This window comes from Phalacrocorax aristotelis, chromosome 9, assembly GCF_949628215.1.
Source record: "Phalacrocorax aristotelis chromosome 9, bGulAri2.1, whole genome shotgun sequence".
Lineage (NCBI taxonomy): Eukaryota > Metazoa > Chordata > Aves > Suliformes > Phalacrocoracidae > Phalacrocorax > Phalacrocorax aristotelis.
Genome location: NC_134284.1, coordinates 13,755,416 through 13,782,083, shown reverse-complemented (window position 1 = coordinate 13,782,083; position 26,668 = coordinate 13,755,416). Strand labels below are relative to the sequence as shown.

Sequence of the window (26,668 nt, the reverse complement as noted above, 5' to 3'; positions counted from 1 at the left end):
TGGCCTGAGGTGAATTCTGAAAAAAAAGTATGGGAATAGGTTTATTAAAAACCAGTAAGTAGTCACCAGGGATTCACAGACATAGGTAAAGAGTATTGTGACATGCTCTGAGTGCTCTATAACTTTATTTCTTCTACTTTGGAATCTAGCTTGAAACAGGAGAATATAACCCTGGGAAGATACATTCTGTCTGGTGTAGTTGATTTTCTATGTTCAATCCAGTATCCTCTATGCAGTTACCTGCTCCTGGTGTTCACAGTGCAGAAGTCTTAAACTGGTGTGGATAAAATGAAAATGCAGCTAGAGCAGTGAACTGAGTGAAAATGGAGGTGGGAAAGGCATATCTAGCTGTGAGCAGAGAACTGAGCACTTTGATGGTTTTATTCAGGTACACACCGTCTCAGCAAGGTGTTGCCTTCAACTCTGGAGCGAAACAGAGAGTTATTCGGATGGTGGAAATGCAGAAGGACCCTATGGAGCCTCCAAGATTCAAGTAACTATTCAAAACTTCCTAATGGCAGATAGAAAGATTCTGTAATGTATTTCTGTATATAAACATGCTGATTGTATTTATTTTCTTAATTGTTCAGGATTAACAAGAAGATTCCGCGTGGACCGCCTTCTCCTCCAGCACCTGTAATGCACTCTCCTAGTAGGAAGGTACGAAAGGCCATAGCTCTTCTCAGTTTTGAATTGCAGATGGATTCACAAACTCTTCTTTGATCTAGTTCATTTCTGTGTACCTTCTCTTTATTTTTCTTCTGTTGTTGTGTTAGGGATAAACTTAGTGCCTGGTGCCATATTTTGCGGTTTTTGGGGACAGTTCTTAAAGTAGCTGTCTTCCTGTGCACCTTGTCAGAGGTTGAGTAGATTTCTCGTATATTTTGTGCAGGGCTGCATTGCTGGAGTTGTCCATGGCATGGATGAGTTGACTGAGGCTTTAGCCTTTGTTCACTGATGCTGCTTTTAGACAACACTATTAAACTAATCCTTAATAACACTACTTGGTGTTATTATGGATTAGTCTCCTCTGAGAGATGAGTGTGGTGGTGGTTCATCAGTTTCCTACAACTTGAACTGCCATTAAATGTGCAAATGTTAACAAACCGGCTGTGAGTTCTGGTCTCTGCAATGAAAGTTGAAGGGGATGGCTCAAAAGGTGTCATGACTTTATTCAGTGTTGGCAAAGGAACAGTGCATAAATTAACATCTTACTGCTGCTAAGAAGGGTTGGGTTTTTAATAAGTGTCCTGGACTTTGTCCTCTAATTTATTTCAGTAGTTTCATAGCTGCACTTGAGAAAGAAAGCAGTATTTTCTTTTGCTATATATCTAAAGATGACGTTGCTTCCTCCCTTAAATCAGATGACTGTGAAAGAGCAGCAAGAGTGGAAAATCCCTCCGTGCATTTCAAACTGGAAAAATGCGAAGGTAATTAAGTTGTCATAAATTCATCGTTCTAACGTTGCACCCTGCTGGGAGACTGCTATGAATGATTTAAGCTTGAATAATACTTGCTTTAAACCTCTAGAGTTAGGTAAACTGGCTGCTTGCAGTATGGAGAACACATGATTTTACAGCTCAGTTTTTCTCTCTTTGGCATATCAGGGTTGTCAAATTGACAGGAGTATAGAATGGAGAGAGAATATATTACTGCATGGCAGAGATTATGCATTCTGAGACAAAAAAACCCCGGCATTAGTTAAAATCCCTATAATAGTTCAGTAAGTGGAGTCTGAAGCCAAAGTTTCTGGAGCCTGAAAAGTAAAGCCACCTAAACTGAGAAAGGGAAGGTAATTCATAAAGAACCGAGCATGTTTCTCTTTAATACTGAAGTCCAAAAGGTCTCCTTGCTGCATTCTTTCACTAATTAATTTTCATCGCTGGTTAGCTCTTTTTATTTCTTGTTTGAATAGGTATGTCCTGTCCCTTTGATTTTTATCAGCCAGTAAGTTTATGTTCAGAAAGAAGGGAGAATTTATAATTTGCTGCAGTAACTGGTCTAATCGTTCTCAAACTTACCAAGCTGTTATGAGGCAGCCTCTTCATATGGAGGAACAAAAAGCTGCGAGTTTGGATGTTGGGTTTTTTTTGTACCCCAACACAGCTGTATAACTGGGACTGACACTAATTAGTAGATTAAATTTTTGGTTACAGATGCTAAAACCAAAGCAAAAATTTGTAGAGCTCTCTAAAAAAGCTTAAAGTATCGTCTATAAATACTTTTGTGTTTCAGCTTTTGAAGGCAAAATTGGCATTTAGTGTCTCTTGCTGTTGCTGGGAGGTTTCTCCCTTTCTCAGTTTAAATCAGCTAACCTCTTAACAGGTATAAAAACAGTTTAGGGAAAACAATTTTTAAGCACAAATAGTAAAACAGCTTAGAGACTGGGAAAACTACTATTCCGTAGTTCTTAACACAAAGCAAAGAGTGGACCTTATCGATCACAAACTGTCATTTGTACTAAGATGTAACTTGAATCTGTGATTCAGATTTTGGGGGAGTGCAAAATTGGAGGGGAGCTTAGTATTACCTGGTAGGAATTTAAGGAATATATAAAGGAGGTCCATTGGGGCATATAATGATGGACTGTGAGTTTTGTGTGTGTTCTTGTTTTCTTACAAACATTATTACATTTATTGTGTTATTACAAATAACGTTAGTTTCTGTGATTAACTGCCTCGCTGTTTCCATTATAGGGTTACACCATTCCATTAGACAAGCGTCTGGCTGCAGATGGCAGAGGACTGCAGACTGTTCATATTAATGAAAATTTCGCCAAGCTTGCTGAGGCTCTCTATATAGCTGACAGAAAGGTCAGGTGGTTGTTTAAACTGTTTTGTTCCATGTGGTTTTACTTTTTTTGTATGTTTATTTCCTTGGGAGAATGAACTGTGAATAGGCTATGGATTTTTGATTTGTTCTGCTTCTTGGTTAACATAAGACACAAGGTCTTATTGCCAGGATCTTTGAATCAGTGGCTTGGTGTGGGTTAAATTATTGGAGGTCGTAGGTTTTGTTTTGCAGCTTCAGCTGCTGTGGCTGTCTGGCTTTGAACTTCATCTTTGTGGCTTGATTCCTGCCCTGTTTACTGGATACCTCCATGAAAAAAGATCTGCTTGCATCCCAGGTGCTAGATTTCTGCCATTTTAACTATGTCTTGTGCATGCAGGCTCGTGAGGCTGTAGAAATGCGTGCCCAAGTGGAGAGGAAGATGGCTCAGAAAGAAAAGGAGAAACATGAGGAGAAGCTCCGAGAAATGGCTCAGAAAGCCAGGGAGAGAAGAGCAGGCATCAAAACACATGTTGAAAAAGGTACACTTCTTTGTTACTAAGATGCTATGGGTTTGGGGTTTTTTTAGCACTCTGAAGTGTGGGTTTGGATAAATAAACCAAGAACTTACAATACCTAAACATCAACTGTAATTTCTAAGCAGACATCTCTTCTTCATGTCGTGATCAGCCAGTGATTTTTGTTAATTCACTGGCTGGTTTGATGGGATCTGAATCTGAACCTCACAGCAGTATGTCAATGTATACAGGTTTAAGACGTTGAGAATTTTGGAGTTGGTAATGGATCAGTACAAATAATGGCTTTCATGGGCTGTTCTAACCTAATTTTTTTTTTAGGAAAGGCACGTTGCAGATGAAGAGCAACTTTTTTTACAAGAACTAAACCATCTTTAAGTTTTCAAAGATCATAACGGCAATATTCTGTGTCTTGCATTGTTACAACTGGTCTTGCAGAACTGTAGTTCTGTTGGCCACTAGGCCCAAAAGCTGGTAACCTAACTAAATCATAACAATTTTGATAATGATTGACATGACACTTCAAGATGCTGAACTTAGAGCAGTTTTGATCTCATTATTACTAAAAGGTGGATATATATTTGTCATATAATGCCAAATCCTGCAGCTGGGATGGACTAACATCTTCCCAGCAGGCTGGGGACTGACTGGCTGGCTGGCAAGCAACTCTGTTGAAAAGGTCCTGGAAGTCCTAGTGGACAATAGGCTAAACATAAGCCAGCAGCGTGCCCTGGCAGTAGTATGCTAAGGGCATACTAAGCTGCTTCTGCAGGAGTGTAACCAGTAGGTCAAAGGAAGTAATAATTTCCTTTTACTGGTGACCTGTTAGACTACATTGACAAACTGGAGTGAGTTTAGTGGAGAGCCACCAAAATAGTCAGAGGGTTAGAGCATCTGCCCAGTGAGGGGATGCTGAGAGAACGAAGCTTGTCCTCCAGGAGAAGGTAGGCTTTGGGGGGATCTAATGGAAGCTTTCCCACACCTACAGGGAGATTGTCAGGGCTCTTCGCTAAGCTGCAGTGGAAGAATGAGACAGTGGTCTTCAGAACCACAGTTCAAAAGCTGATGTTGAGGAACTTTAAGAAAAGTTGAAGCAGGAGTTTCCAACTGCTTGCAAGGAAGAAAAATTTTCACCATGAGGACAAGCAGCACTGGGAACAAGTTGCCCCGGGAGGTTGGCAGTCCTTGAAGGTTTTCCCCAGCTGACTGGGCAAAGCCTGAGGAACCTGCTTTGATTTCAGCAGGAGGTTGAATTAGAGGGTCCCTCCCAACCCAAGAGATTCTGTGATACTGAGTCATAGAATGTTCTTTAGATGCCTGTGTGTTTGAACGATATTTTTACACTTAAAAAATGAAAGTATGATATGATGATCTCTTGGTGTTTTAGGATATTAATTCCCAGATGGACAAATATTCTAAGCTCTTAAAAGCTGAGAAGACATAGTTGTTGGATATGTCTGCTTCAACCCTCTTGTCAAGGACAGTTAATTGCTTGTGGCATGAGAAAGCTGTGGCTTCCCATGTATTCAGTTTGTTTGAAGTGTAACATTTTAAATAGTACTAAGGGTCACTTCTCTTCTGTAAAAGACTACTAAATTGAATCACTGTGCCAATGCCTGTGGCGTAGTTAATCCAGACTTCAAGTACTTGTCTGTAATGAGCAATCTTGCGTTTGTTTAGAGGATGGCGAAGCTAGGGAGAGAGATGAAATCAGACATGACCGGCGCAAAGAGAGACAGCATGACAGAAATCTTTCCAGAGCAGCCCCTGACAAAAGGTTAGTCACAGAAGAAAGCTGCTTTGTTCCTGTAATGGCACTGGCTTCCCCACAAGGGAAACTATTACACTAGGCTTTTTCTATTTGCTTGATGTGAGTGCCTGAATTTTACCTTGTGGCAATATTCACTGGTTCACACCCCGTACTGGTATTCACCGTTCATTCATTGTATAAGATGGTATTACTGTGTTAGAGTACTATAGCGTATGCTCTTCTAAATTTAGAATTTTCCAGATCAGCAGAGGAATTGGGAGGGTGTTGATTTTGGGTGGGTTTTCTTCAGCAGAACTTCAGTATATTCAGATTTAATTAACATGTTGACAGCAAATGTTGAAACCTGGATCCTTTAACTTCAGTGAGAGCGGAGTATCATTAGTGGCTTTATTTCCTGAAGCTGTTCATTTGAAGTAAAATTAGATCTAGGAGTGTAGGCTGAAGTATCTTGTTTGCCCAAGCCAGTGAGATTTTTGAGCACAAATGGTTTCTGGAGGCTTAAAATCTCCAATATCTTAAAATTAGATTGCTTGGCCTTCCCAAAATATAATTACATTGGTTCTTGCAAAAAAAAAAAAAAAGACATTTTAGACCAAGCCAGTTTGATGTACATTGCAGATAGTGGAAAGCAGATTTAAATGTCATGCCCAGCTGACCGTAACTTTCCCAAATGTTTCCTTTTCCAGGAGACAAATTTTAAATGTTACCTAGTAAGGAAGGGCAACAGCCTGGCTCCTGGGGCAAATTATTAGCAACTAACACAAGATCAGGTTGCAGTTGAACATGTCAACAGATATGGCTTACTAACCTAATAAAACTTAAAATTTTTAATTCAGGTCAAAGCTGCAAAGAAATGAGAACAGAGATATCAGTGAAGTTATTGCCCTAGGGGTACCCAACCCCCGGCCGTCCAATGAAATCCAATACGACCAGAGGCTGTTCAACCAGAGCAAGGTAAAAATACCTTTTCACAGCTGTGTAGTTTTCTGTGAAAACATGCTCATCCTCCCTTGGTGGGTATGGCTAGACTACTGAAGGGACCCCGTTCTCATGGTTGGTGTCAGTACACTTTGAACAAAGTTTCTACATAACCGGTTAGGAAACTATTGATCTCCTTTATCCATAGCTGATGCAACAAAAATTTAATATTCTCAATGTATGACTGGATTAAAGTGGTTTGGTTGTGGTTTTTCTCACTGGAGAGTGGGGAAAAAAGCTATTTTGCCTTCAAGCTGCAGTGACCTAATTTTCTTCTTTTGTACAAATGTACTGACTAAGGGAAATCTGCTCTGAGAGAGAAGCAAGTAAATACTTTCTATTCCCATTATGTTAAAAATCCTTCTGAAGATATAAGTAGTTAACAGCAACATTTATTTCCCCTGAACTTTATACTGTTCAGAGACAAAAAAATAGATTTGGCTTCAGAAACTCCCTGAATAGACCTGCAGTTTGTCGATCACTTTTTCACATCCCCAGTGAAAGACTTGCAGGTAGAAGGGAAAGCTGATGAATCAAAAGTGAACAAGCAGGCACTTCTGCTTTCACAGTTTACATAAGCCTCTGTGTGATTTGGATCAATCAGCTTAAATAACATTTTCCAGAAATTCTGAATAATATACATTTCTGCATGGTTGTACTTGGCTATTAGAGACAGCTGTACTTGCAGGGCAGACTGAAATGATCCATTATTCTGAAATATGAACTGCCTGTAATCCTTCCTGTTGATTTCTGGAAGAGTAGAAGTGGCCCTGACAGAGGCTAGTAACGATTCTGTCATGTCCTCTGGACTTAATCACAGACCCCAAACCACTCGTATCCTAATTAAGTGCTTGAGCTCATTTGATCTCAATAGTAAATCACCACAATACCATCTTTGTGTATCTGTGTGACACCATCAGTGTACCTTGATGTTAAAAGAAATTAGCTGAAGTTGGGCAGGCTTATTTGTGTTATACTACTGTTCATTCTTCACAGGGTATGGACAGTGGCTTTGCTGGAGGAGAGGATGAAATTTATAATGTTTATGACCAACCTTGGAGAAGTGGCAAGGATATGGCCCAAAACATCTACAGACCGAGTAAAAATGTGGATAAGGACATGTACGGTGATGATCTAGAGGCTCGAATAAAGACTAATAGGTAAGATGAAGTTAAGAAATATTATTAATTAGTACTCTGAAGTTACAGTCAACTGAGTATTGCCTCTTCTCCTGCAGGTTTGTTCCTGACAAAGAGTTTTCTAACTCGGATCGTAACACCAGAGGGAGGGGCAGAGATGGACCAGTTCAATTTGAGGAGGATCCATTTGGTTTGGACAAGTTTCTGGAAGAAGCTAAGCAACACGGTGGTTCTAAACGGCCATCAGATAGCAGCCGCCCTAAAGAACATGAGCATGAGAGCAAAAAGAGGAGGAAGGACTGAATGCCTCTGCGCCTTGAGAAGTAAAGAAATGGACTACAAGCTTGGACTTTGTGCAAAAGGCATTTTTAATACCAGAGGTGTATAGGGGGATGGCATAACACAGCAGTTCCCAACTCCTGGTGTGTGGATATATATACACACACACACTAATTCTTCTACGTAAGACAGCTACCCCTTGCAAGTGGAGGAATGGAGACCACTTTGAAACATTTCACAAGGGAATTATTCTTCAGCAAGTGCTCTGACTTTGCTGGTTCCCTGTTGCCCAGCATCTCAGGGTAAGAAGGTAGCCCCTTCCTACAGCTTTAGTTTTTGAGGTAGCTAAACCTTTTATCTCATCTGTTAAAAGCTTTCCTGCTGTATATAATTACTGTCTTATGCTGTAATGGATGCTAGGGTGTTTATGATACAGTGTTTCTTTAGTGTGGCTATACTGTTTATTTGAACAAGAAGGGGAAACAGCTGGATTCTGTTTTAAAACAAATACTCATTCATGGTTTCTCAGTAGTTTTTATTTTACTCTCTTTACATTTAGTGAAATAAAGCCTCCTTCCACCACTCACTCGCTTTGATTCCTTCTTTGACTGCGTCTTCTATGGGGCTGCTGTTTGAGAGTGAGCTGAAAACAATGGAAATTATTCAAATTAGTTAGGCAAGAAGGTGGTTTTTTTTCATTTCTGAGCTTCTAAAACATTCATATGGAAAGCAGATGATGTGTTTATAACCAGTACAGTTTCATGAGCCATAACCACACATGCTAAGCTCCTGATGGGAAAGTTGAATATAATTTGCACAGCAATTGCTAGTTGTATCAGCAAAATGCATCTTAAAAGCTTGTGCTTTCAGGTGGAACTAATAGAAGGTAACTCTCTAAACCTAGCCTAGAACAAAGTGGGAGAAGTGCTCATGTATTTTGCTTCTGGAGAAGCTTGCATTTTTTGAAGAAATGAAAGCTAACCACTGTCTGCCTTCTGCTTTTTATTTCACTATAAAGAAGCGTCTTAGCTTTTGCACCTCTAGTGAGTACAGTCCTCAAAGCCTAGGCAGTTAAGTGAGTGTAGCTATCTTAAAGAATAAAAAGCAGCAAAATAATTGCCAAGAAATTGACACTAAAAATGTACCTATGCTATTCAAAGTACTTACTTTGATAATTGCATACAAATAACATGCTAGTTATTTTCAGCCCAGTTTGAGGGATCAGCCTATTGCTGGACTTGTCAGTTTAAGGCTGAAGTTGGCAAACCACTCCTTAATTTCTGCTTCCATTTTTGTACCACAGTTGTAACTCACAGGTCAGCTCTTAGGAATAGGTACTGAACTAACCATGACCAAGACTTCTGCAGTAGTATGAACCATGTCAAGTAAAATAGTTTTTCACAATCAACATATTGCATCCCTCAAATCTCTTAATTTGTTTTACAATCTCCTACCACTTAAAGTCTCAAAATGAGAAACTAGTTGTCAGAAGGCTATTGAAGAATTCTTATTAATTATTCAAAGACATGAATTGATAATATCTGTTATCCCAACCTGCTTGGTGCTCCTGGTTTCACTCTGCACTACTAGATCTGACTAGCTAGGTTATCTGTCAACACAACTGCATACTAAGTGTTTGAAAAAGCAGTGGGATAGCCATTTCTTTGTTTATTTGCTGCAGCGAAGCTAGATGATACAGTCGTCTGGCTCTAACTGACCAGTCAATGACAGACAACTCTATATGGGTACTAGACAAAAGGTTTTTAACTGATGGTGTACAGTCTCCTGATACCATGCACTAATGCACTGAGATTGCCAAAGTGTCATATTTTTCCCTTTGCTCACATGTAAAATGTTAGGTGGCAAGTAAAAAAAAAGCTACACTAAAGCTAATTTAAAGTTATCAACTCAAACACATGAAAGCAGGCAGCAGATTTTTCCTGTAAGAAATTATAGCAGAAGAAAGATTTTCACTGCAGTTCAAAGCTTAGCTTCATATTTGTTGTCATCTTCCCCTGCCACCCAACATCCAAATTTGATGTTCGAATCCACCTGTATTAAAAACAATTACATGGCAGTTCCTGAACAGTTTCACTGCATTCATATTCCTTTAGCTTAGCATAGCAGTAGGTTTTGATCTCTGTGGTATCTATATGTTCTCAGACTCAAGTCGAATTGAGGAGGGGGAATAAACAAAAGTGTTAACAATTTACAAAAACATTAAGAGCACACTAAGTGGCAAAACACTTCATCACACTTCGAGTGAGTGGGGCAATATTCTGATGTTACTGTGTCCAGCCAAAGGCAGAATGAAAGAGCTCTACTCATTCATTACATTACCTCATTAAGTAATTAGCACATTACCTTAGCACCTTCAAGTATGTGGGAGTCCTTCTGAAACACATTCTGAACATCTTGTTGAGTCGAGAATTTAATCCAGCAATAACGTCTGTGAAAGCCTGTATCTTTGTCCTAGTTACCAGTTTAAAAAAAAAATGAAATCTAATTACTGTAGAACTTATTCATATAGGCTGTTAAAAACTTTCTACAGAGATTCAATTTAAGGATTCAGAAAGTATCAGAGAAATCAGTTCGCTTGCTGTTTCAGAAGCTTTTTTCACACTTTTAAAGACATTTCTCTCAACATGCAGAGGCTGTTCTGCACCCCTTTCTCTCAATTTGAGTCCAGCAATCAAAAAAATTTAACATTTTAAGTTATAGTTGAAGACTAGAATAATGCATAGCTGGTTGTCTCAAACTGCAGTAGTTACCCACTATTAAGCCAGTCACAACAGACCTGACATTTAAATGGCTGCCTGATTTGAAAATAAGCCTGCCACAGTACTTGAAGTGTTCAGCAAGATAAAGCAGCGGCTTAAGATACTAAGAAAGCAGGCTGCAATTCGAGATGACAAGCACTAGCTGCACTAAAAAGTTATTTTTAAGAATAATTTGCCAGTCGGAAGACCGTTGTCAATAAAGACAAGATAACGCAGAAAAGCCAGGTCTACCAAAGTGCCTTTTATCCCAACTCTGATCCCTATCAGAGTTAACAGCTCTGCCACCGAACTCACTGATCATCAGGCATGACTGGCAGCACTTCCAAATACCAGTGAAGTTTTCATCCACAAGGTACTGTAGGCACACTGCCCAGTTTCAGTATCCCAGTGAGGTCTTAATTAGGGTGTTTTACACTGCTGGCAGACTGTTGTACCTCTGGCAGTTTTAAACATTAATGAACACTCCTAAAGTAATCACTGAATCAAAACATACACATGTGCATTCAGCTTTAATTAGTGATGGAAGCAAGTTTACTGTAAGCTGACAGCCTTGTCAAAGAAACAACACATACTGCCCTGGTGCTGAAGAATAGGGTACACCAGGCAGATGCCTAAGCTTCAGTGTTCAGAAATAACTACACTGTTTCAAACTATTTCCATTTCCATGCTAGTCCCCAACTCATAGTGAGCCCATCAGCTCACCAGACGCTGAGCCTAATTTAACAAACCATTATTTCACATGGAGAAACACAGGTGGGAAAACCACTACTCTTTCAGCAATGACCTGCAACTTATCCATAAGAAAGTGTGACAGGAACACCTCTTTTCGATGTTCATCTCTAAGAAACTGTGCTAGATACTATTATCCCTGACCTACATGCTCAGAAAATAAATAACCTAAATGGCAGAAGCACAAAGAGCTGACAGCTTGGGAGCATCCTAAAAAGGTTGCAGTTTTTGTGTTATGCTCATACCCACACACCTTTAGATTTTTAGGCCAGTGAGACCAGGCACATGAACACTTTATTCTTTATCAGAAGAAAGTTAACACAACGACAGAAAAGCTCAAAGCATTTTCAGGTTAACCATTCAGAAACGGCAGTATTCAAAGCCAATGGGACCCACTAAGCTTCAACAAGGCCTACAGCTCGCAGACAAGTGGTAGCACGCCCTAGGAAAAGTGAATAAGTTAGAGAGCACCAAAAACCTAGCTACAGCGCAAGAAAAGGCTTCCAGAAAGCATCTCCGGCAGAGCCGGGGTCGGGACAGGACCCCAGCAGCAGGACAGAACCTGACAGGGCCCGGCGAGTGCCAGTCGGCAGCTCTTCCCCGTGTTACCGAGAGGACGAGGAACAAGTACTCACAAACGGCAGCTGGCACATCCGGACTGACCCGAACTGGGAGAAGTACTCCTTCAGCTCCTCTGTAGGGGAAACGCGCACCCGGTTACACGGGCCCGGCATCCCCACGCAGCCGCCCCAGCCCCCACGGCCTATACCAGCACACGCGGAGCGGCCGCGCCTTCCCGCGCCTCCCGGCCCACAGCAGCGACAGCACCAGCACAGGATGAGGGGAGCGGTACAAACTCACTGCTCGATACCGTCCAGGGAACGTCAGCCACGAAAATATCGAAAAGCCTCGAGGAGCGGCGCCCCACCGTTCGTACTATACTGGCCGCCGCCATTTTGGGAGGTATGGCGGGAAGGGAGGGGGCGGCCGGCCCCGCCCTGGCGGTGCGCAGCGCCGCCCGCCGCGGCCTGGTCAAAATGGCGGCCGCGGCCCTGACCCGGGAGGGTGGGGAGGATGCTTTCCGCCGGCTCTTTCGCTTTTACCGGCAACGTGACGCGTTGGACTTGCGGGGTGTGGTGGATTTCTCCGTGCCGGGGGGCCAGGTAACGCTGGGCTCCTCCTGCGCTCGCCTTACGGCGAGGGGCTGGGTGGCGCGGCGTGCTCCGAGTTCATCCCGCTCTCTGAGGGATAGTACGGGGCGGCGGCGGCGGTGGCGGTGTTGTTGCAGCAGCCTCTTCTTTCTACCTGCTGCGTCTCTTCGTGCTCGACGCCAAGCCTCTACTTCCTTCCCGTTACCGGCTAGAAGGCGCTGTCCTCCAGCGCTGAGTCTCTCACGGGTCGCTGTAACATTTAAAAACTAGTTGCGTGACTAAGAGATAAGCGGCTAAGGAAGGGTGTGCAGCTCTAAGGGCCCAGGGCCTCTCTGCCTACGGCACCCTGAGGCAGGCTCACTCAGGGTCCCCTTGAGCCGGCTGCCTGCGGGGTTACAGGCCCCTGCTCGAGGGTACAAGGTGCTGTGCTAGCCACCCCTGGCCAGCACACTGCCTGTTCAAAGATTTACTGATGTTTATTTACTCTCATAATATTTAATTAGCTCTCTGTGCTGCAGTAAGTGATCTCCAAAGCCTCTAATAGAACCACATGTTCCTAGGAACATGTGGGTGGAAAATGGGTTTTACTGTTGGAACTGATGCTCTTTCCTGGGCCTACTGGTCCTTGTCCTGGGTGAGCTGGAGAGGGAGCCAGAATTAGCTTCCCCTGGCTGTGCAGTGTGTGCTTAGTGTTCTTGCTGTCTTCCTTCTAGTAATATTTCTTCTCCTTTCCTACTCCCATATAATAAACGTTTAGCTTGGCCATCAGGGCCAGTCCAGCCGTTGTAGTGGCTTAGAGGTACACAGTTAGGAGCACATCTGAACGTAGTAGCCATCATGGTTAGTAGTTTGCCACATCCTGAGTGATGGAGACATGATCCTTTAAACTCATCTGTTTTGTCACCTCACAAAAGGATAACTGATATCTGCTGAAGCATTGTTAACCAGGGATTTTCTCTGTATGAGCCTATATGAAAAAAGGGAGTAGGAAATATAGTTAAAATGAAACTTTGCCTGATTTTTCATAGTTCAGATGCTTAGCCTTTTCTTTTTCCTGTTCTGTTAGAATGTATATTCTTCCATCTTTTCAGACTATAATTTTCATGTTGTTAATGGGACACAAAACCTGACCCATATGAAATTGTTCAAGGTGTTAGCATTAAACAAGGGAGTTGTTAACATTTCAGCCTTTCTTGAGCTTGCAGCAATCCTTTATCAAATAAAGGATTCTGGCATTACAGCCCTTCAGGGAAATTCAAAGTACTTGAAAGCATCACAAGCATCTGTCCCCTCTCCATATTGTTCTTTTTGTGCCTGTTACCTTCTAAGATCAGTTGATAGCTTACTAGTAAAAGCATCTTTTATTCCTCTTTCCCCCAGGTTAAAAACATCTGGCTTTTCTTTTTAAGAAGAGCTACAGGCCAGGCAGATTGGCCCAGATACTATTGTTCCTTTCCTCCATAAAACTGCTTCAAGTGATTGAGCTGTTCAGTCACTCAAGTGTGAGGTAGGCCAGTTGCCCTGCTACCAGGTGTATTTAACTGATTCAGCTCATGTAATCCTTCAGCATAGAAGCAGCTCCTATTCTCCAGAAGCCCTGGCAGTGGCTGATGTGTAAGCAGTTTGAGAAGGCAGAGAGGTGGCAAAGTCTTAGTCAAAGGAAAGAGCCTTCCTGGAGACATTCTGCAGACAGGACTCTGAAGTAAGCTCTTCAAGCCTGGCAGTCACAAAGCTGCTTTTGGAAGAAAGCTGAAAAATAGGTAGAACTGAGCATGTTGCCAGAAGCTGCTGCCCAGCACTAGTGTGGAGTTTTCTTACAAATTCTATCTATGTAATTTAGACCCATTGCTCAGAAGATGTTAACCAGAGCTGTCAGCCTGCAGAGAGGAAAAATTGCTTTACTGAAACAGTGGTCAAACATTGGAATAGGCTGCCCAGAGAGGTGGTGGAGTCACTGTCCCTGGAGGTGTTCAAAAAACATGTAGACGTGGCACTTTGGGACATGGTTTAGAAGGCATGGTGGTGTTGGGTTGATGGTTGAACTTGATTATCTTAGAGGTCTTTTCCAACCTTAATGATTCTATGATTAACCACTGCAGAGTCTCTGCAAAGCCCTTAATTTCATATACGCTTTAGATTGTCATTGACAAAGTCTTGCCTGTTTCTGACTGCTTATTCCCACTGTGCCTGGCCAGCTCTTTCCTTATATGAGCCTGTACTTTTGCACAGCTATGGAAAACCACAACAAAGCCAATTTGCCTCTACCCTGCACTTGCTAAGACAGTTCCCAGTCAAGGGAAGAAGGGATTGAGAACACAGTGGATGAGATCGGGGTTTTTTTCAGTAATTGTTGGCTTATTGCAGCTTAAATACAGGTGTTATTGTGACCCAAGAGAGTACATCAAGAAAATATATTTTGCTAAGCCTTAAGCTGTAAATTACAGATGAGAATAGTCACTCTTATGGGAATAGTCACCCTATGGTATCATAAGCAACTTGTATTTGGAACATTTTTTGAAGGCATAAAGTACTAAATATTGCTCTCGAACAGAGATTGATAATTACCAGAATATTTTTTTAATGATGAAGCTGTACTGTGGAAAGGGACAAACAGTGCTGAATTTTTTCTCATTGGTATAAATTGTTTAGGTTTTTTTAAATGAATGGAGGGCATCTCTCCTGATCCCTAAGTATTGTAAAACCTGTAGGTATCTTTTCATTCTTGTGTTGAGTACATACTAGCTCTGTTAGCAGCATGCCCTGTTCTGGTCACAGTTGCTTAGACAATAGTTCTGTGGTACAGTTGGCATTTTCACAAGGCTTACCTTGGAATATGGTAGCACTCTTCCTTGTGCTATTTTCAGATTAGTTTTATGTCTTCCTTTTTTTTTTTTTTAAACCAGATCTTTTCTTTTGCCAGGTGTTCAGATCACAGCTCAGTATTTCTTCAGTCAGTGATCAGGATGCCTCCAGAGCAGGATTACAACCAGTTAGCCAGTGGAAAGCCTATGGCCTCAATGGGTATCCGGGTAGGTACTTCTGATTTCAAGAAGAATTAAACACAACCTTATTGCTTTGGATTCAGGCATCTTCCATTTTATCCTTCTTGCCCTGGCTGAAACAGCTGTTTTGGTTTGCTTAAGTGTAATTTCATGTTATTTTAAGTGCAGGAGGACAAACGAGTCAGCTAAAGGGTAGGATGCGGCAATATATATGAAGGAGAGAACAGAAGGGCCAGTTGTTTCACAGTCTCTGATCAGCCAGACCATCCCTTGTGAGAATGGATTCCTGCTGCCTTTGATAAGACTTCATATTTCTGTAGCATCTGTTTTATCTTAGCATATATAATGAAAATTAGATAAGTGACTGAAACAGTCATTTCAGGGCTGAAGTGTGGCATCTACTTGCTGGTGTAGAACACTGAGTACAATAAGTGAATAAGAATCTCTTGTCCTGTTCAAGTTACAGAGCAATTTCCTGAGGCAGGTTATTTCAAAAACTGAAATGGATCTTAGGTTTGCAGGTCACCTGGTAGAATCACAGAAAGATGTTAAGTTGGAAGGGACCTCTAGAGGTCTAATCCAGCTACCTGATTAAAGCAGGGTTGAGTTGAAAGTTAGATCAGGTTGCTCAGAGCTTTGTATGGGTGAGTTTTGGAAATATCTAAGGATAGAGATTACACACCCTTTCTGGGCACCTGTTCCAATGTTTGGTCTCCCTTGTTGGGACTTTTTTTTTTCACCTTATATCTAATAAAAATTTGCCTTGCTGTAATTTGACTTTTGCCTCTCAGAATCTTGCTATGGAGCTCTGAGAAGAATCTGGCTCCACCTTCTCTCTAATGACCCTTTAGGCAGCTTTTACTAACATAGGCCAATGTGTACTCAGCCTTTATTGCCGCAAGGGTGCACTACTGACTCATGCTCAATTTGTTCTGAGACCCCCTGATCCTTTGATTTAGGGTTGCTCCCTGGTCCTCAGCTCCTCAGACCATACTGTTGCAAGGGGTATTCTGCCCCAGGTGCAGGATTATCACCATTGAATTTCCTGAGATTCTTGTTGGCCCATTCTTTTGGTTTGTCAAGGTCCTTTTCAGTGGCAGCAGTAGCCTCCAGCATATCCACTGCTGCCCCAGTTTAGTGTTATCTGTAAGTGTGATGAGGATGAACATCCCATCATCCAGGTTGTTGATATAGATGTAGTTACGAGTCTTGGCCCAAGTATAAGCCTGAAGAACGCAGCTCAGAACAGCCACTGGTTAGACTTTGAACCATCAAATCACTATTCTTTAAGCCTGGTGGCCTAGCCATCTTTTGCTTACACTTTTAGTTTACACCTAAAATCCATGAGCCCCCCAGTTTGGTTCTAACGATGCTGCAGGAGACCAAGTGGAAAACTTCGGTAAAGCCAAGGTAAACAGCATCCCCTGCTCTCCTGTTGTCTGGGTATCTCACTGTAGCAAGCAGTAAGGCTGGTGAGACAAAATTTGCCTTCAGTAAATCCATGGTGGCTGTTCCCAAACACCTTGTGTCTGGAAATGGCTGGCATGAAAGTTTACCCGATAATTTTACCAAGGGTTTTGGTAAGGCTGATGAGTTTGTAGCTCCCCCGATCCTCCTTATTTCTGGGATTTTTGTTTTATTTTGATTTTTCTCATGTTTCTTTTGGTTCATTGGGACGGCAGTCAGCGTCTGTGTGAGTTGCTGTGAAGCCAGCCTGCCATTTCTGAAACTAAGGCGGCCACACTAGCCATCTGGCATGGCTAATACACAGGGAATTGAATAACTTCAGGAGAAAGGCTTCCACATCTTCTTGCTTCTATAAATTTTTTTGTTCCACTTACCTGTCATGTTATAGCTGCCCTTGCTTGGTCTCGCTTGTTACATTATGTCTGTCTAAATGTCTTTCCTAGCAAATGGGGCTGGGCGGGGAATCACAAGTGTTCCACTTAACTGCATTTTTCTTCTGCTTTGACAAATAAAACCTTTCGCTAAAATGAAATGCAAATACATCAACAAATTCTCAGTCATGTTCAGAATCAAGTCATGTGTGGACAAGAATAATATCTTATCCTTTTCCGGCTACCTTTATCTGGATATCCTAAAGCACTATATTTAACCAACTGCCCCAATAGCCCTCTAAAATATGTTAGAATTTCTTTAGTTTGTCTGTGGGCAAATGGAAAGGAAGTAATTTGGTTTTGTCCCCACAGTGAGCAATGAAATACAAGGCTAAGGAAGCTGGGTGAATTTCTGTTGCATTGTCCCAAGTTCTGCAAGATGTGCGTGGTACGGTCTTTGTAACTGACACAAATTGGTTTTTATGAAGAGTTGTTCTTGTTGCTAGACATCTGCATGTGTCATCCTTCCTTTGGCTGAGGCTGGAGACCACTTCTACTAGGTATAAATTAATTCCTAGCGTGCCACAAGATTTTGCTGCAGTAAGAGAATTGCATCTGCTTCCTCAGGGCAGACTCTGTTACTATACAGATCCCCACAGAATTTGTCTTTTGCCCATTGCACTCAGACCAACTCTTTCAAGGCCAAGAGGTTCAATTGCATTGCCTTCAAAGCTTGTCTGTGGTGTTATCAGAAAGATTGCTACAGAAGTATTTTTCTTCCTCTTCTCCCTCCCATGTGTGGTAAGTCACTGTTTTCTAGCATTATTGACTCTCCCAGGAACTATTAGCCTTCAATGCTAGTGTAGAATTTTATAGTAAAATTCTGCAACTGTTAAAAACTCACGGTTTTCTGCCTTTCTTGATGTCTGAAGCATAGCAGTAACCCACTTTTTAGTTCTTGCTTTTGTAAATCTAGACTAATCTGGTTTCTCAGGAGTAAGCAATAAAGGTTTGGAGAGATATAAGCATGTTCTAAGCTACAAGAGTCATCAAATTTGGATTCTTTTTCTCAGCTCTGTGTGTAACTTGCCCTCCAGGCTTCAATTCCTTCATTAACACCTGGAGATAATACATACATAGTAGAGCATAACTTGAATGTAGTGAAGTGCTTTGAGAACCCCACATCAAAAGCTGTAGACAGGAAGGGCAAGGTTGTTGTTCTGCTCTGTGCAGAGGCTAACAGAAGGTAAATTTAATGCTTCTGGGAAAGAAACTTCTTGTAACCAGACCTTTCAAAAGGCTGTCACAGTCTGAAGGTGCAAGGAATGGAGTGAAATGAATGACAGTATATTATTAATACACTGAAGGCTCTTCTTCTAACCAGTTAATGTAATCTCATGAGGTCTCTGAGATACGCTGGCAGGAAGCTTTTTCTGTGCTTTTATTACCACTTTCATAAAGCCACAAGGCAAGTTTGTATCCTACTGAGACTCCTAGCCTTGTTTCTTCCTTTTTCATCTACTTTTGTCTGTGTTTAACTTGGTATGACTGAGAAGTTAAAAAAGACACAGTAGGGCAAAACGTTGAGACCTCTTTTTACCTTGTTCCTCCTATACCCTTATCTCTCTTTGTATGTGAATTTTGTGCCGGTGAGTCTTGCTGAATTGGCAGTCTTTGAGAGAGTGCCTTGATTCTCAGAATAGATACAATACAGATTAATAGCATCTTCCTGTCAGACACTGATTCATCAATACTGTTGACCCTGGCCTGGAAGGAAACACCCCTGAGGGGCTGGGGAGGAAATCCCAGTGAAGAATCCTTTTAGCATTCCTGGTGATGGCAGATCTTATGTCAAGTACTCTTGTCTGTGAAAATACAGACCAAAACAATCCATTACATCTCTGCTAACCCTCTTATTTGGGCTGCTGCTTGAACTCTGCCTGAGGTGCCTGTCTAAATGAATGTGCAGACTAACTGCATGTTTATTTTGTTTTGGTAGTTATCAGTGACTGCAACAGCGGTTTGATATAATTCGACTTTCATCCCCTTTGAGTATTATCATACCAAAATATAAAGATGGATACAACCAGACTTACCTGGCGAAGCAAAGGAGAGGACAGTTTACATTACTAGAGACTTGCTCTGCCCATGGACTGCTCTATGCAGCTCATGACAATGAAGGAGTAATAAAGAGTATGAGTTCAGAGGCAACGACAAGGTTAGTTTGAAGTCTAGAAAAACTAGGCCAGAATTACTTTAACTTCACAGGGTTCAAGAGAAAAATCTTGCTGAATCACTTCAGAATAAAATTTACCCCAAACCAATTGGCTTTCCTAGTTCTTACTCCTTTATCTACCTGTAATCAGTATTCCTTACACAGGTATGTCCTTTATTGTCATTTTTTACTTGGACCAACAATGGCTGCCCTGCCTTTCTTCTACCTTATGGCTACCATTTGTTTGTACTGAGAAAACTAACAGGTTTTAACTTAACTCTTCAGACCTGTTAATAGATTTCATCAGCTTACATGCAAAGTCAGTGGTTGTATGTCTAAGGTGTTTTTTCAGTACCTCTGACCCCTGTCCTTTGCTTGACTTTTAGAAAAAACAGGGAAATGCCTAATCATACTTCCTCCTTTTTTTTTCTGTGGTCAGGGTTTATTTTTATACCAAACCCATTCCTTCCGGGCTGCCAGCGTCACTGGGTGAAACAGTGTCTCAAGCTATACCCCCAGAAACCTAATGTCTGCAACCTGGACCTACACATGGCTCCTGAGAAGACCATTGACCTGTGGGGACAGAGCAAGGAGCAGCTGAGGTGAGTCCACAGTAACCTTTGGTGGTCAGAACTAATGGAGCCAGAGGGTCTCAGCTCTGAGAAGGTCTAAGAAAAAATAAGCAAGGAAGGGAAGCTGAAAAAGATTGTGTACATGCTGGCAGTATACAGATGGTGTCAGACATGCCAAGTTAAAGATGGATTTTTTGTGGCTTGATGTGCATCCTTGTTAATTCTCTGCTTTCACATTCGCAATCGAGTTTTCTAGTACCAAATTATTCCAAAGCCGTCAGTCAAATGTAAAATAGTGACCCTGGCTGATATCATGGTGCTTGGAAGCTTGCTAAGCTCAGCTACAAGTGAAGTCCCTCTAGCCCTTAGTTTTCCTGAGGCAAAAGGTATCATTTCTAAACACCCTGCTCATGCTAGCTCTTCTTCCCAGTCAGCTGTTGGACCTAGTATATTGTAATGGAAAGGCTGTTACCTGTACTTTTTTGAACTTCTGAAGTTGGCTAGTTTCTGTGTTCTTATTTTCCAAAGTATTTATTTGGGGTTGTTTGGGTATTTTCTTTGTTTTTGTTTGGTTGGGTTTTTTTTTCCATTGAATCTGAGATGGTGATTAAATGTACCATTTTAATGGCAATCCTGTTTACTCTGAAAGACTTCCACAGGTTCAGAGTTCTGTGACTGACACAGCTGCCTTTCCTCTACCTGATTTGGAAGTTAATGGAGAACTTGTCCAAGTTCTGAAGTCAAGTAGAAAGTTTTAAAGTCCAAGTTTTGAAGACCTTTTTTAATTAGTCACCTGTTAAAATACATACAAGACAGATGCTGTTTACAGTACACAACCTTTTAGTTATTTGGGTATTTATCATTACCTTGTTGATTTCACTGTTCATTTTTTGTAATGACTTTTTCATATGATGGACTGACCAGAGCTCCCCACAACTCTCATTTTCTACCTCAGCCTCTTAGTAAAATTGACATGCTGAGATTTTTCTTCAAAAATACTCTTAACATTTACAGAATATGAAATGGCAAAAGCAAGATTTGGGCTTCTAAATAGTTGCACCTAGGAGAAAAGTTATGTCCCCACTTGTGTTTGCCAGGCTTATTCAGGATTAGTTACAGAAATTCAGATGCCTTTTTTGTGTTCCATCAAGGATGAAGAATTGTTCTTTGAAGGTATTGTGCATTGTGCCCTACAGCTGAAAAAAGTGGGGTACTGTTGCAGCTTGGCAGGCCTTTCCCAGCAGCACCTCCTGCGCACACAGAGAATGATCAGAACAGAGGTTAATTTGTAGCTGAATCCAGTTCAGTAGAAAACAGTGTTTGGAAGAGTGATGGCTGGCAGAAACACTGGCAGTTTTATTAAGCAATTGCCAAAGTCTTCGAGTGAGCAAACTGTACTTTTACCTAGGGGACAGCAGATCAAACTAGCCAGCTTGTCTAGTACCTGGAGTGAGAGCCTTTCAGGGAGGGGAGAAACAGAGTGCTTAACTAAAAAGAGGTCTACTTCCAAGATTGGATACAACTATAATGCTTTTTAAAGCCAACAGGAAGATGCATACATGTGCTTGGGTCATGGCTTATCTGATCTCTCCAGGGTGCAGGAATCACAATGTAGGGAGAGTCCATACAGTTCCTGGAAATATATGCCATGCTCTCTTCACAAAGTGGAGTTTGGGTATTTATTTTGTGCTGGGGACAATTAAAAGTGCAAAAGCGGGTCATATATATATATATATCCTTGTGTATAAGGAAAAGGCTGGGGGGATTTTATAGATGCAGTCATTTACCAGTGACTAAACAAAAAAGGGAGCTTCAGACCACAGCCCCCCTGCTGTTCAGTCTTGTTCCCTTTCTAACATAGTTAAACCAGAATTTCTCTACTTTCTTATAGGAGCACCAGCTGCTACAGCTCTAGGAACTCATTGTTTCCAGATGCATGACACTCAGACTTTCCTCTCCTTAGCAATCACATGTGAAATAACATGCAAAATGCTAAGTTCTGGGAATAAGGACCTACCAAGCGTATTAAGGTTCCTGCTGTTGTGCAAACACCTTAGTGCTGTAGTGAAAGAAGGGCACTTTCAAAAGGCACATGTTAAAAATGTTTAATTATGAGCATTAAGTTTGTTGATTGAAAGATGTAGAGGAACGAGTTGTGTGCTCTCCCTTTTCTAAATGCTGTGCTACCTGCTTGTAGGCTCCATAAATTGTTCCAAGCAGCATTTGACAGTTACTGTGTTGCTGCATTATGGTAATTGCAGTTGCTATTACCCTGTGACATGGATGGAAACTGGAAATATTACTTTCTTTCAATAATCTGTGAGCTATGAAAAATTACTAAAGGTAAAGAAACTGGCCTTTTACTCCTGTTCCTCATTTAGCTTAGGAGCTATCAGTACTGTATAGGTGAAGGGCAAAAATAAGCTGTGTATCCAGGTAGAAATGCACATTAAAGGCAGATGCTTGGCTGAGACTTGACCATGGCAGTACAAATATGAATCCTGTTTTGTAAAAGACAGCATGTCTTACTGAACTAATGAGGCTATAAATGAGCCAACCATCTGGTGCTACTGTTTATCATGATGTTCTGAGTACATTTCTCTTTCTTTACTATAACACATGACTTAGCTTGAGAAAAGAAGCTGAAATTGCTGGAGTAAGTGGACTAGAAGATAGATGCATACGTTCCTTTTTGTATTTGTCACTAGCATGTTTCTATCTGATTTACTATAGTAATATACTTTGTAACTTTTTAAGGACTTTTTCACAGGCCAGAGTAAAAGCTCACCCCTGAGGTCTCTTCCTGCCTTCACCACCTTCAAGTAAGAATCGTAAATTGTCATGTGGCTTCAGACCACTGAGTCCCTCTGTCTTAGGGTTGTCACTTGAGAAGACCAGTTGTTTGGCCTGCATAGCAGTCTGGATAGGAGACACCTGCAATCCAGACTTCTTGATGTTAAAGAAGTCATGGCTAGAGCAGTCTTGCTCCTTACTGAACATTGTCCTCAATACTTAGTCCTTTTACCTTGCATTTGCAGCTTTTAGATCTTCAATGGGTTCTGTTCTTTCACTTTCAGGTGCTCAAATGTACATGCTTAATTCTGACTTATAAACCTGTACCAGTTCATCGCGTTGTGTCTACCTGATGACCTGTTATATACCATGTTGAAAATACAAGTTTTCAAACTGACAGCAGTTGGCAGTAGGCCCTATAGCTTGGGCAAATTGCATGAACTGAATTTTCAAGGTCTTTGGAGGAAAAAAATAATGGCACTGAAAATAAGTTTAGCACTGATGGTTTTAATAGTCTGTCATATGGATGAGTGAATCTCATTACTGTATGCTGCGCTACCAGAAAACCCCTCAGAAATTAACACATATCCTATTTCTTTCCATTTTGTCTTTGCAGAAGGAAAGGTTCCAGTAAATGGGAGCCCAGAAGCTTATTGGAGAAGCTGCGCTGGGTGACCCTTGGTTACCATTATAATTGGGATACTAAGGTATTGAAATTAAATTCTTCTCTATTTTTCTTAGCTGTAAGCACTCGGAATAGCAGACAGAGGGGGGTATCATGGAATAAAATGCTTATGATCCTTCAGACAGTCTTGAGGAAAGACTAACAAACCATGTTTGTAAGAACAATTTTAATCTGTTTGTTTACTGTGGAGGATTTAACAGCAAATGTCCATTGCTGTGTTCTTCCCTTTGAAAGGTAACATGGTAGCATACACTCAGCTCTAGACCTGTGACTCTATTCCAGGGTAGGTGAGCATTTTTACCCTACCGAAAGGGATGGTCACAAAAGCATCGTGAACTACTTGAAGCACTCAAGGTCATTCTCATCTTGAGACAGCTACTTCTGAGAAACTGCTCCTCTTCGGAGGGGTGAGTGAGAGCAGGAAGAGACTGCTGCTGATGTGACTTTGAACTTAAGTGCCTGAACCAGTATAGTACAGTCTCATCAACTAAAAGCTATTTTGGTGCTCCTGACCAAAATAAACTTTTTTGTAAGACTCTGAGATGGAGGCTGAGAGGGGATGGCAGAGTGAATATGCAGTCTTATAAGTATATTGCAGATACTTAACCAAATCTGCTTGCAGCCTTATATTTACCAGGTCTGTGTATTACTGGGTGGCCTTAATAAAACTTGGTTATTCCCTTCCAGTCCTCTCAGAATCACTCATAGGAGAGAGAAAAAGTAGGTTTGCAATTGATTCCTGTTTGTCTTGCTCTTCAAAGAAGGAACAGAGATGCTTGTTTCACAGCTCTGTTGGTGAGATGCAGAACAGTCTTTCCCTTGGCAGCTTTAGGTAGTGACCAAGTAGATCCTCAGGATGTTGGTATTAACCTTAGGCACTAATCTTACTGACTTCGAGTTTGCTGTCCAGATATAATGATTAACTCCACAATTAACTGAATCTCTGGCAGTCTCAGCATAGACCTAGAATTAAATGATAAGAAGTAAACTTGCTCTGGTTCTGCCTATGTTGAAGTCATTTTCCAGGCAAATAAAATGTCCTTCTCCATGACTATCAGCCAAACTTCCAAGTTCTCATTCAGTGTTTGTTTCCAATTGTATTTACAGCTCTGATGTTCTGGGTGTGGTTAGTTTTTTGTTTTTGTCTGCTCTCCTTCCTCCAGAAGTACTCAGCAAATCACCACACTCCTTTCCCCTCAGACCTTGCGTTCCTTTCAGAACAAGTGGCTGCAGCCTGTGGGTTCCGGGGTTTCCAAGCCCAAGCAGGAATCTTGAACTACTATCATTTTGACTCTTCACTGGGAATTCATGTGGATGAGTCTGAACTAGACCATTCTCGGCCCCTTTTATCGTTCAGGTGAGTCAAGGAAAGCACTCAGGTGTTGTGGAAGGATCAGTGGCTTTTTTCTATGGTTGCATATGGTCATAGGAAGTCAGTATGATGTAGTTTGCCAACTGGGTATGTAATCTTAACTCTCTGAAGATTTGAGTAGTAGGAAGCTGTAGCTCAAGGGCATAAGTTTTCCTTTGAAGACTGCTTGAATGGCATGGACACGGCATCTGGAGTGGAAGAGCTCTTTGCACAGAGCACCATTCTGTTCTAAAGTGGCAGAGCAGCAACTGGGTACTAGCGGGTAAGGACGAAATACCTTAGCAGAGCTTCAAACCTGGCAGGGCAACTGCTCACACTATACCAGCCTGGAACCAGGCCTCTTTGTTTTTCCTATGTTCTCATTGTAAAGTTGTTACTAGGAGTCCATCTGGTTTTCTCGTTTGAGTTTGGTTTTTGGTTTGGGGTTTTTTTTTTTATAAAGGTATTTAGCCGCTAATAATTTCTTACTGTATATATAATTGTTCTCTACCTGAATTTGTTTTCTCTCCTCTCTCCATCCTCATATCATCTCTAGTTTTGGGCAATCCTCCATATTTTTGCTTGGGGGCCTGAAGCGGGAGGAGGCCCCAACAGCAATGTTCATGCACAGTGGAGATATCATGGTGATGTCTGGCTTCAGCCGCCTGCTGTACCATGCTGTCCCCCGGGTCCTCCCCAACCCTGATGGGACAGCTTTGCCTTCATGCCTGGATCAAGTGCTTTCTTCAGACCTTCCTGTTGGCTCAGTCATTGAGCACAGCTCTGATGAGGATTGGGAGGTCTGTGCCAAGTACTTGCAGTCTTCCCGCATTAATATGACTATTCGGCAGGTATTGGCTGAGGGTCAGAAATTTCCAGAGGAATCTGGGACAAATGGAGAGGGCCAAGCACCCTCTGAAGACAGTCACCATCAGGAGAACAGCAGAGCCAAGAGACATAAACCAAATACAGATAGCTGAGACCAGGACATCACGCTGATGTGGGCTGGACAGGCAACCTGCATACAGAATTGGGAACTAATGTACTCATACTAGAAGTCACCTGTCTGTATTGGGATTAATAAAATTCTGAAGAACAAATGTCCTTGCTGTAAGAAATAGGTTGGGAGAGAAGAAGTATTTAATAGGAAAAGAAGGGTAAGTTCAGGACTGGGACTCAGAAGATAACTCTATTGCCATTTTGTTGCAAACGTTTACTGGACTTGGTTCCCTTTAAAATACCTGTCTGTCAGAGAATATTAAGCTCAGTTCAGTGATGCTTGTAAAGTATTTTGAAATCATTGGGCAGAAATTGCTAGCAAAATATACATAATTGCTGTGTGTTAAATAATCCTACTGGGCTTGTAGAGCTGAGCTGAAGTGCAGTAACAAGTGTGACTGAGAATAGGCTGCTATGGGAGTGAGATCTACCTGCAGCAGCACTTCCAAGAGAATTACCTCTGCAGGAAAAATCAGTTCAGTGATCAGAAACTAGCAGCTCCCTCAAGCAACAGCTGCCATAAGCTTGCTGTAGGCCTGTGCTCTCCTTTTGCCTGCTTGCACCCCCTCAGCTGCAGCAGAAACTTGCTCTTGTGGGTGGAACTGGACTTTTTTTTCATACCTCGTATTCTAGAGAGAAACAACTGGGGGCAACATCTACTGAGAATATCTAGTAGCTCCCAGCTGAGTCTCCTCCCAGCAGTATGTGACTAAGCCCTACAGCCCTATTCTTTAAAAACTGTCCCCTCTTAAGTGGCTGCAGATTATGGTCCTCCAGTCCCAAGCCAGCATCTTTTAAGGAACAGAATGACTTGCAAGTAGAAGCAATGGAGTTGTAAATTAAGTACCTAAAAAATTAATCAGTGACTATCTCTGCCACCCACAGATAAATATATTGAAACAAAGAAAAAAACCTAGCTTTTATGCCAGCTCTCTTTAAGACTCAGACCTTCCTCCTTCCTATCTGCTTTTTAATGCAATTTTAATTGTTGGAGTGGAATGCACTATCCCTAGGGTATTTTGTTGCACTTTCCCAATGAATAAACTTACTCGGTTTTTAAATTAAAGATCTCTATCAGTTT

General features: G+C 41.6%; 3 protein-coding genes across 3 annotated transcripts in view; 2 read left to right on the top strand and 1 right to left on the bottom strand.

The window, feature by feature from the left end:
- Positions 1–8,058, top strand: part of SNW1 (SNW domain containing 1) — a 17,832-nt gene extending 9,774 nt beyond the window's left edge. Inside the window, exons 6-14 of the mRNA XM_075103629.1 lie at positions 389–493; positions 591–660; positions 1,365–1,430; positions 2,697–2,813; positions 3,170–3,311; positions 4,986–5,082; positions 5,913–6,030; positions 7,051–7,214; positions 7,292–8,058. Coding sequence (XP_074959730.1) covers positions 389–493; positions 591–660; positions 1,365–1,430; positions 2,697–2,813; positions 3,170–3,311; positions 4,986–5,082; positions 5,913–6,030; positions 7,051–7,214; positions 7,292–7,496 — 1,084 coding nt within the window. The 3' untranslated portion in view covers positions 7,497–8,058. The remainder of the gene's footprint in view (positions 1–388; positions 494–590; positions 661–1,364; positions 1,431–2,696; positions 2,814–3,169; positions 3,312–4,985; positions 5,083–5,912; positions 6,031–7,050; positions 7,215–7,291) is intronic.
- Positions 7,991–11,964, bottom strand: SLIRP (SRA stem-loop interacting RNA binding protein). Its single transcript, XM_075103631.1, has 4 exons — positions 11,843–11,964; positions 11,617–11,675; positions 9,837–9,944; positions 7,991–8,115 (listed from the first exon to the last, which is right to left on the bottom strand). The coding sequence occupies exons 1-4, from the start codon at positions 11,934–11,936 to the stop codon at positions 8,056–8,058; spliced, it is 321 nt and encodes a 106-aa protein (XP_074959732.1). The 5' UTR covers positions 11,937–11,964; the 3' UTR covers positions 7,991–8,055.
- Positions 11,947–26,668, top strand: ALKBH1 (alkB homolog 1, histone H2A dioxygenase). Its single transcript, XM_075103630.1, has 6 exons — positions 11,947–12,144; positions 15,053–15,161; positions 19,627–19,789; positions 23,169–23,259; positions 24,401–24,594; positions 25,145–26,668. The coding sequence occupies exons 1-6, from the start codon at positions 11,947–11,949 to the stop codon at positions 25,566–25,568; spliced, it is 1,179 nt and encodes a 392-aa protein (XP_074959731.1). The 3' UTR covers positions 25,569–26,668.

What these genes read in the sequence shown, in the direction of transcription:
- SLIRP (XM_075103631.1), bottom strand. Translation starts at nt 11,936, where the DNA reads ATGGCGGCGGCCAGTATAGTACGAACGGTGGGGCGCCGCTCCTCGAGG. An exon ending in GGATGTGCCAGCTGCCGTTT is followed by an intron (nt 9,945 to 11,616) that starts GTGAGTACTTGT and finishes ACTGGTAACTAG; the next exon opens with GACAAAGATACAGGCTTTCA. An exon ending in ACATACTTGAAGGTGCTAAG is followed by an intron (nt 8,116 to 9,836) that starts GTAATGTGCTAA and finishes CATTGTTTTCAG; the next exon opens with CTCACTCTCAAACAGCAGCC.
- ALKBH1 (XM_075103630.1), top strand. Translation starts at nt 11,947, where the DNA reads ATGGCGGGAAGGGAGGGGGCGGCCGGCCCCGCCCTGGCGGTGCGCAGC. An exon ending in TGGCCTCAATGGGTATCCGG is followed by an intron (nt 15,162 to 19,626) that starts GTAGGTACTTCT and finishes TTCTGTGGTCAG; the next exon opens with GGTTTATTTTTATACCAAAC. An exon ending in CAGAGCAAGGAGCAGCTGAG is followed by an intron (nt 19,790 to 23,168) that starts GTGAGTCCACAG and finishes TTGTCTTTGCAG; the next exon opens with AAGGAAAGGTTCCAGTAAAT.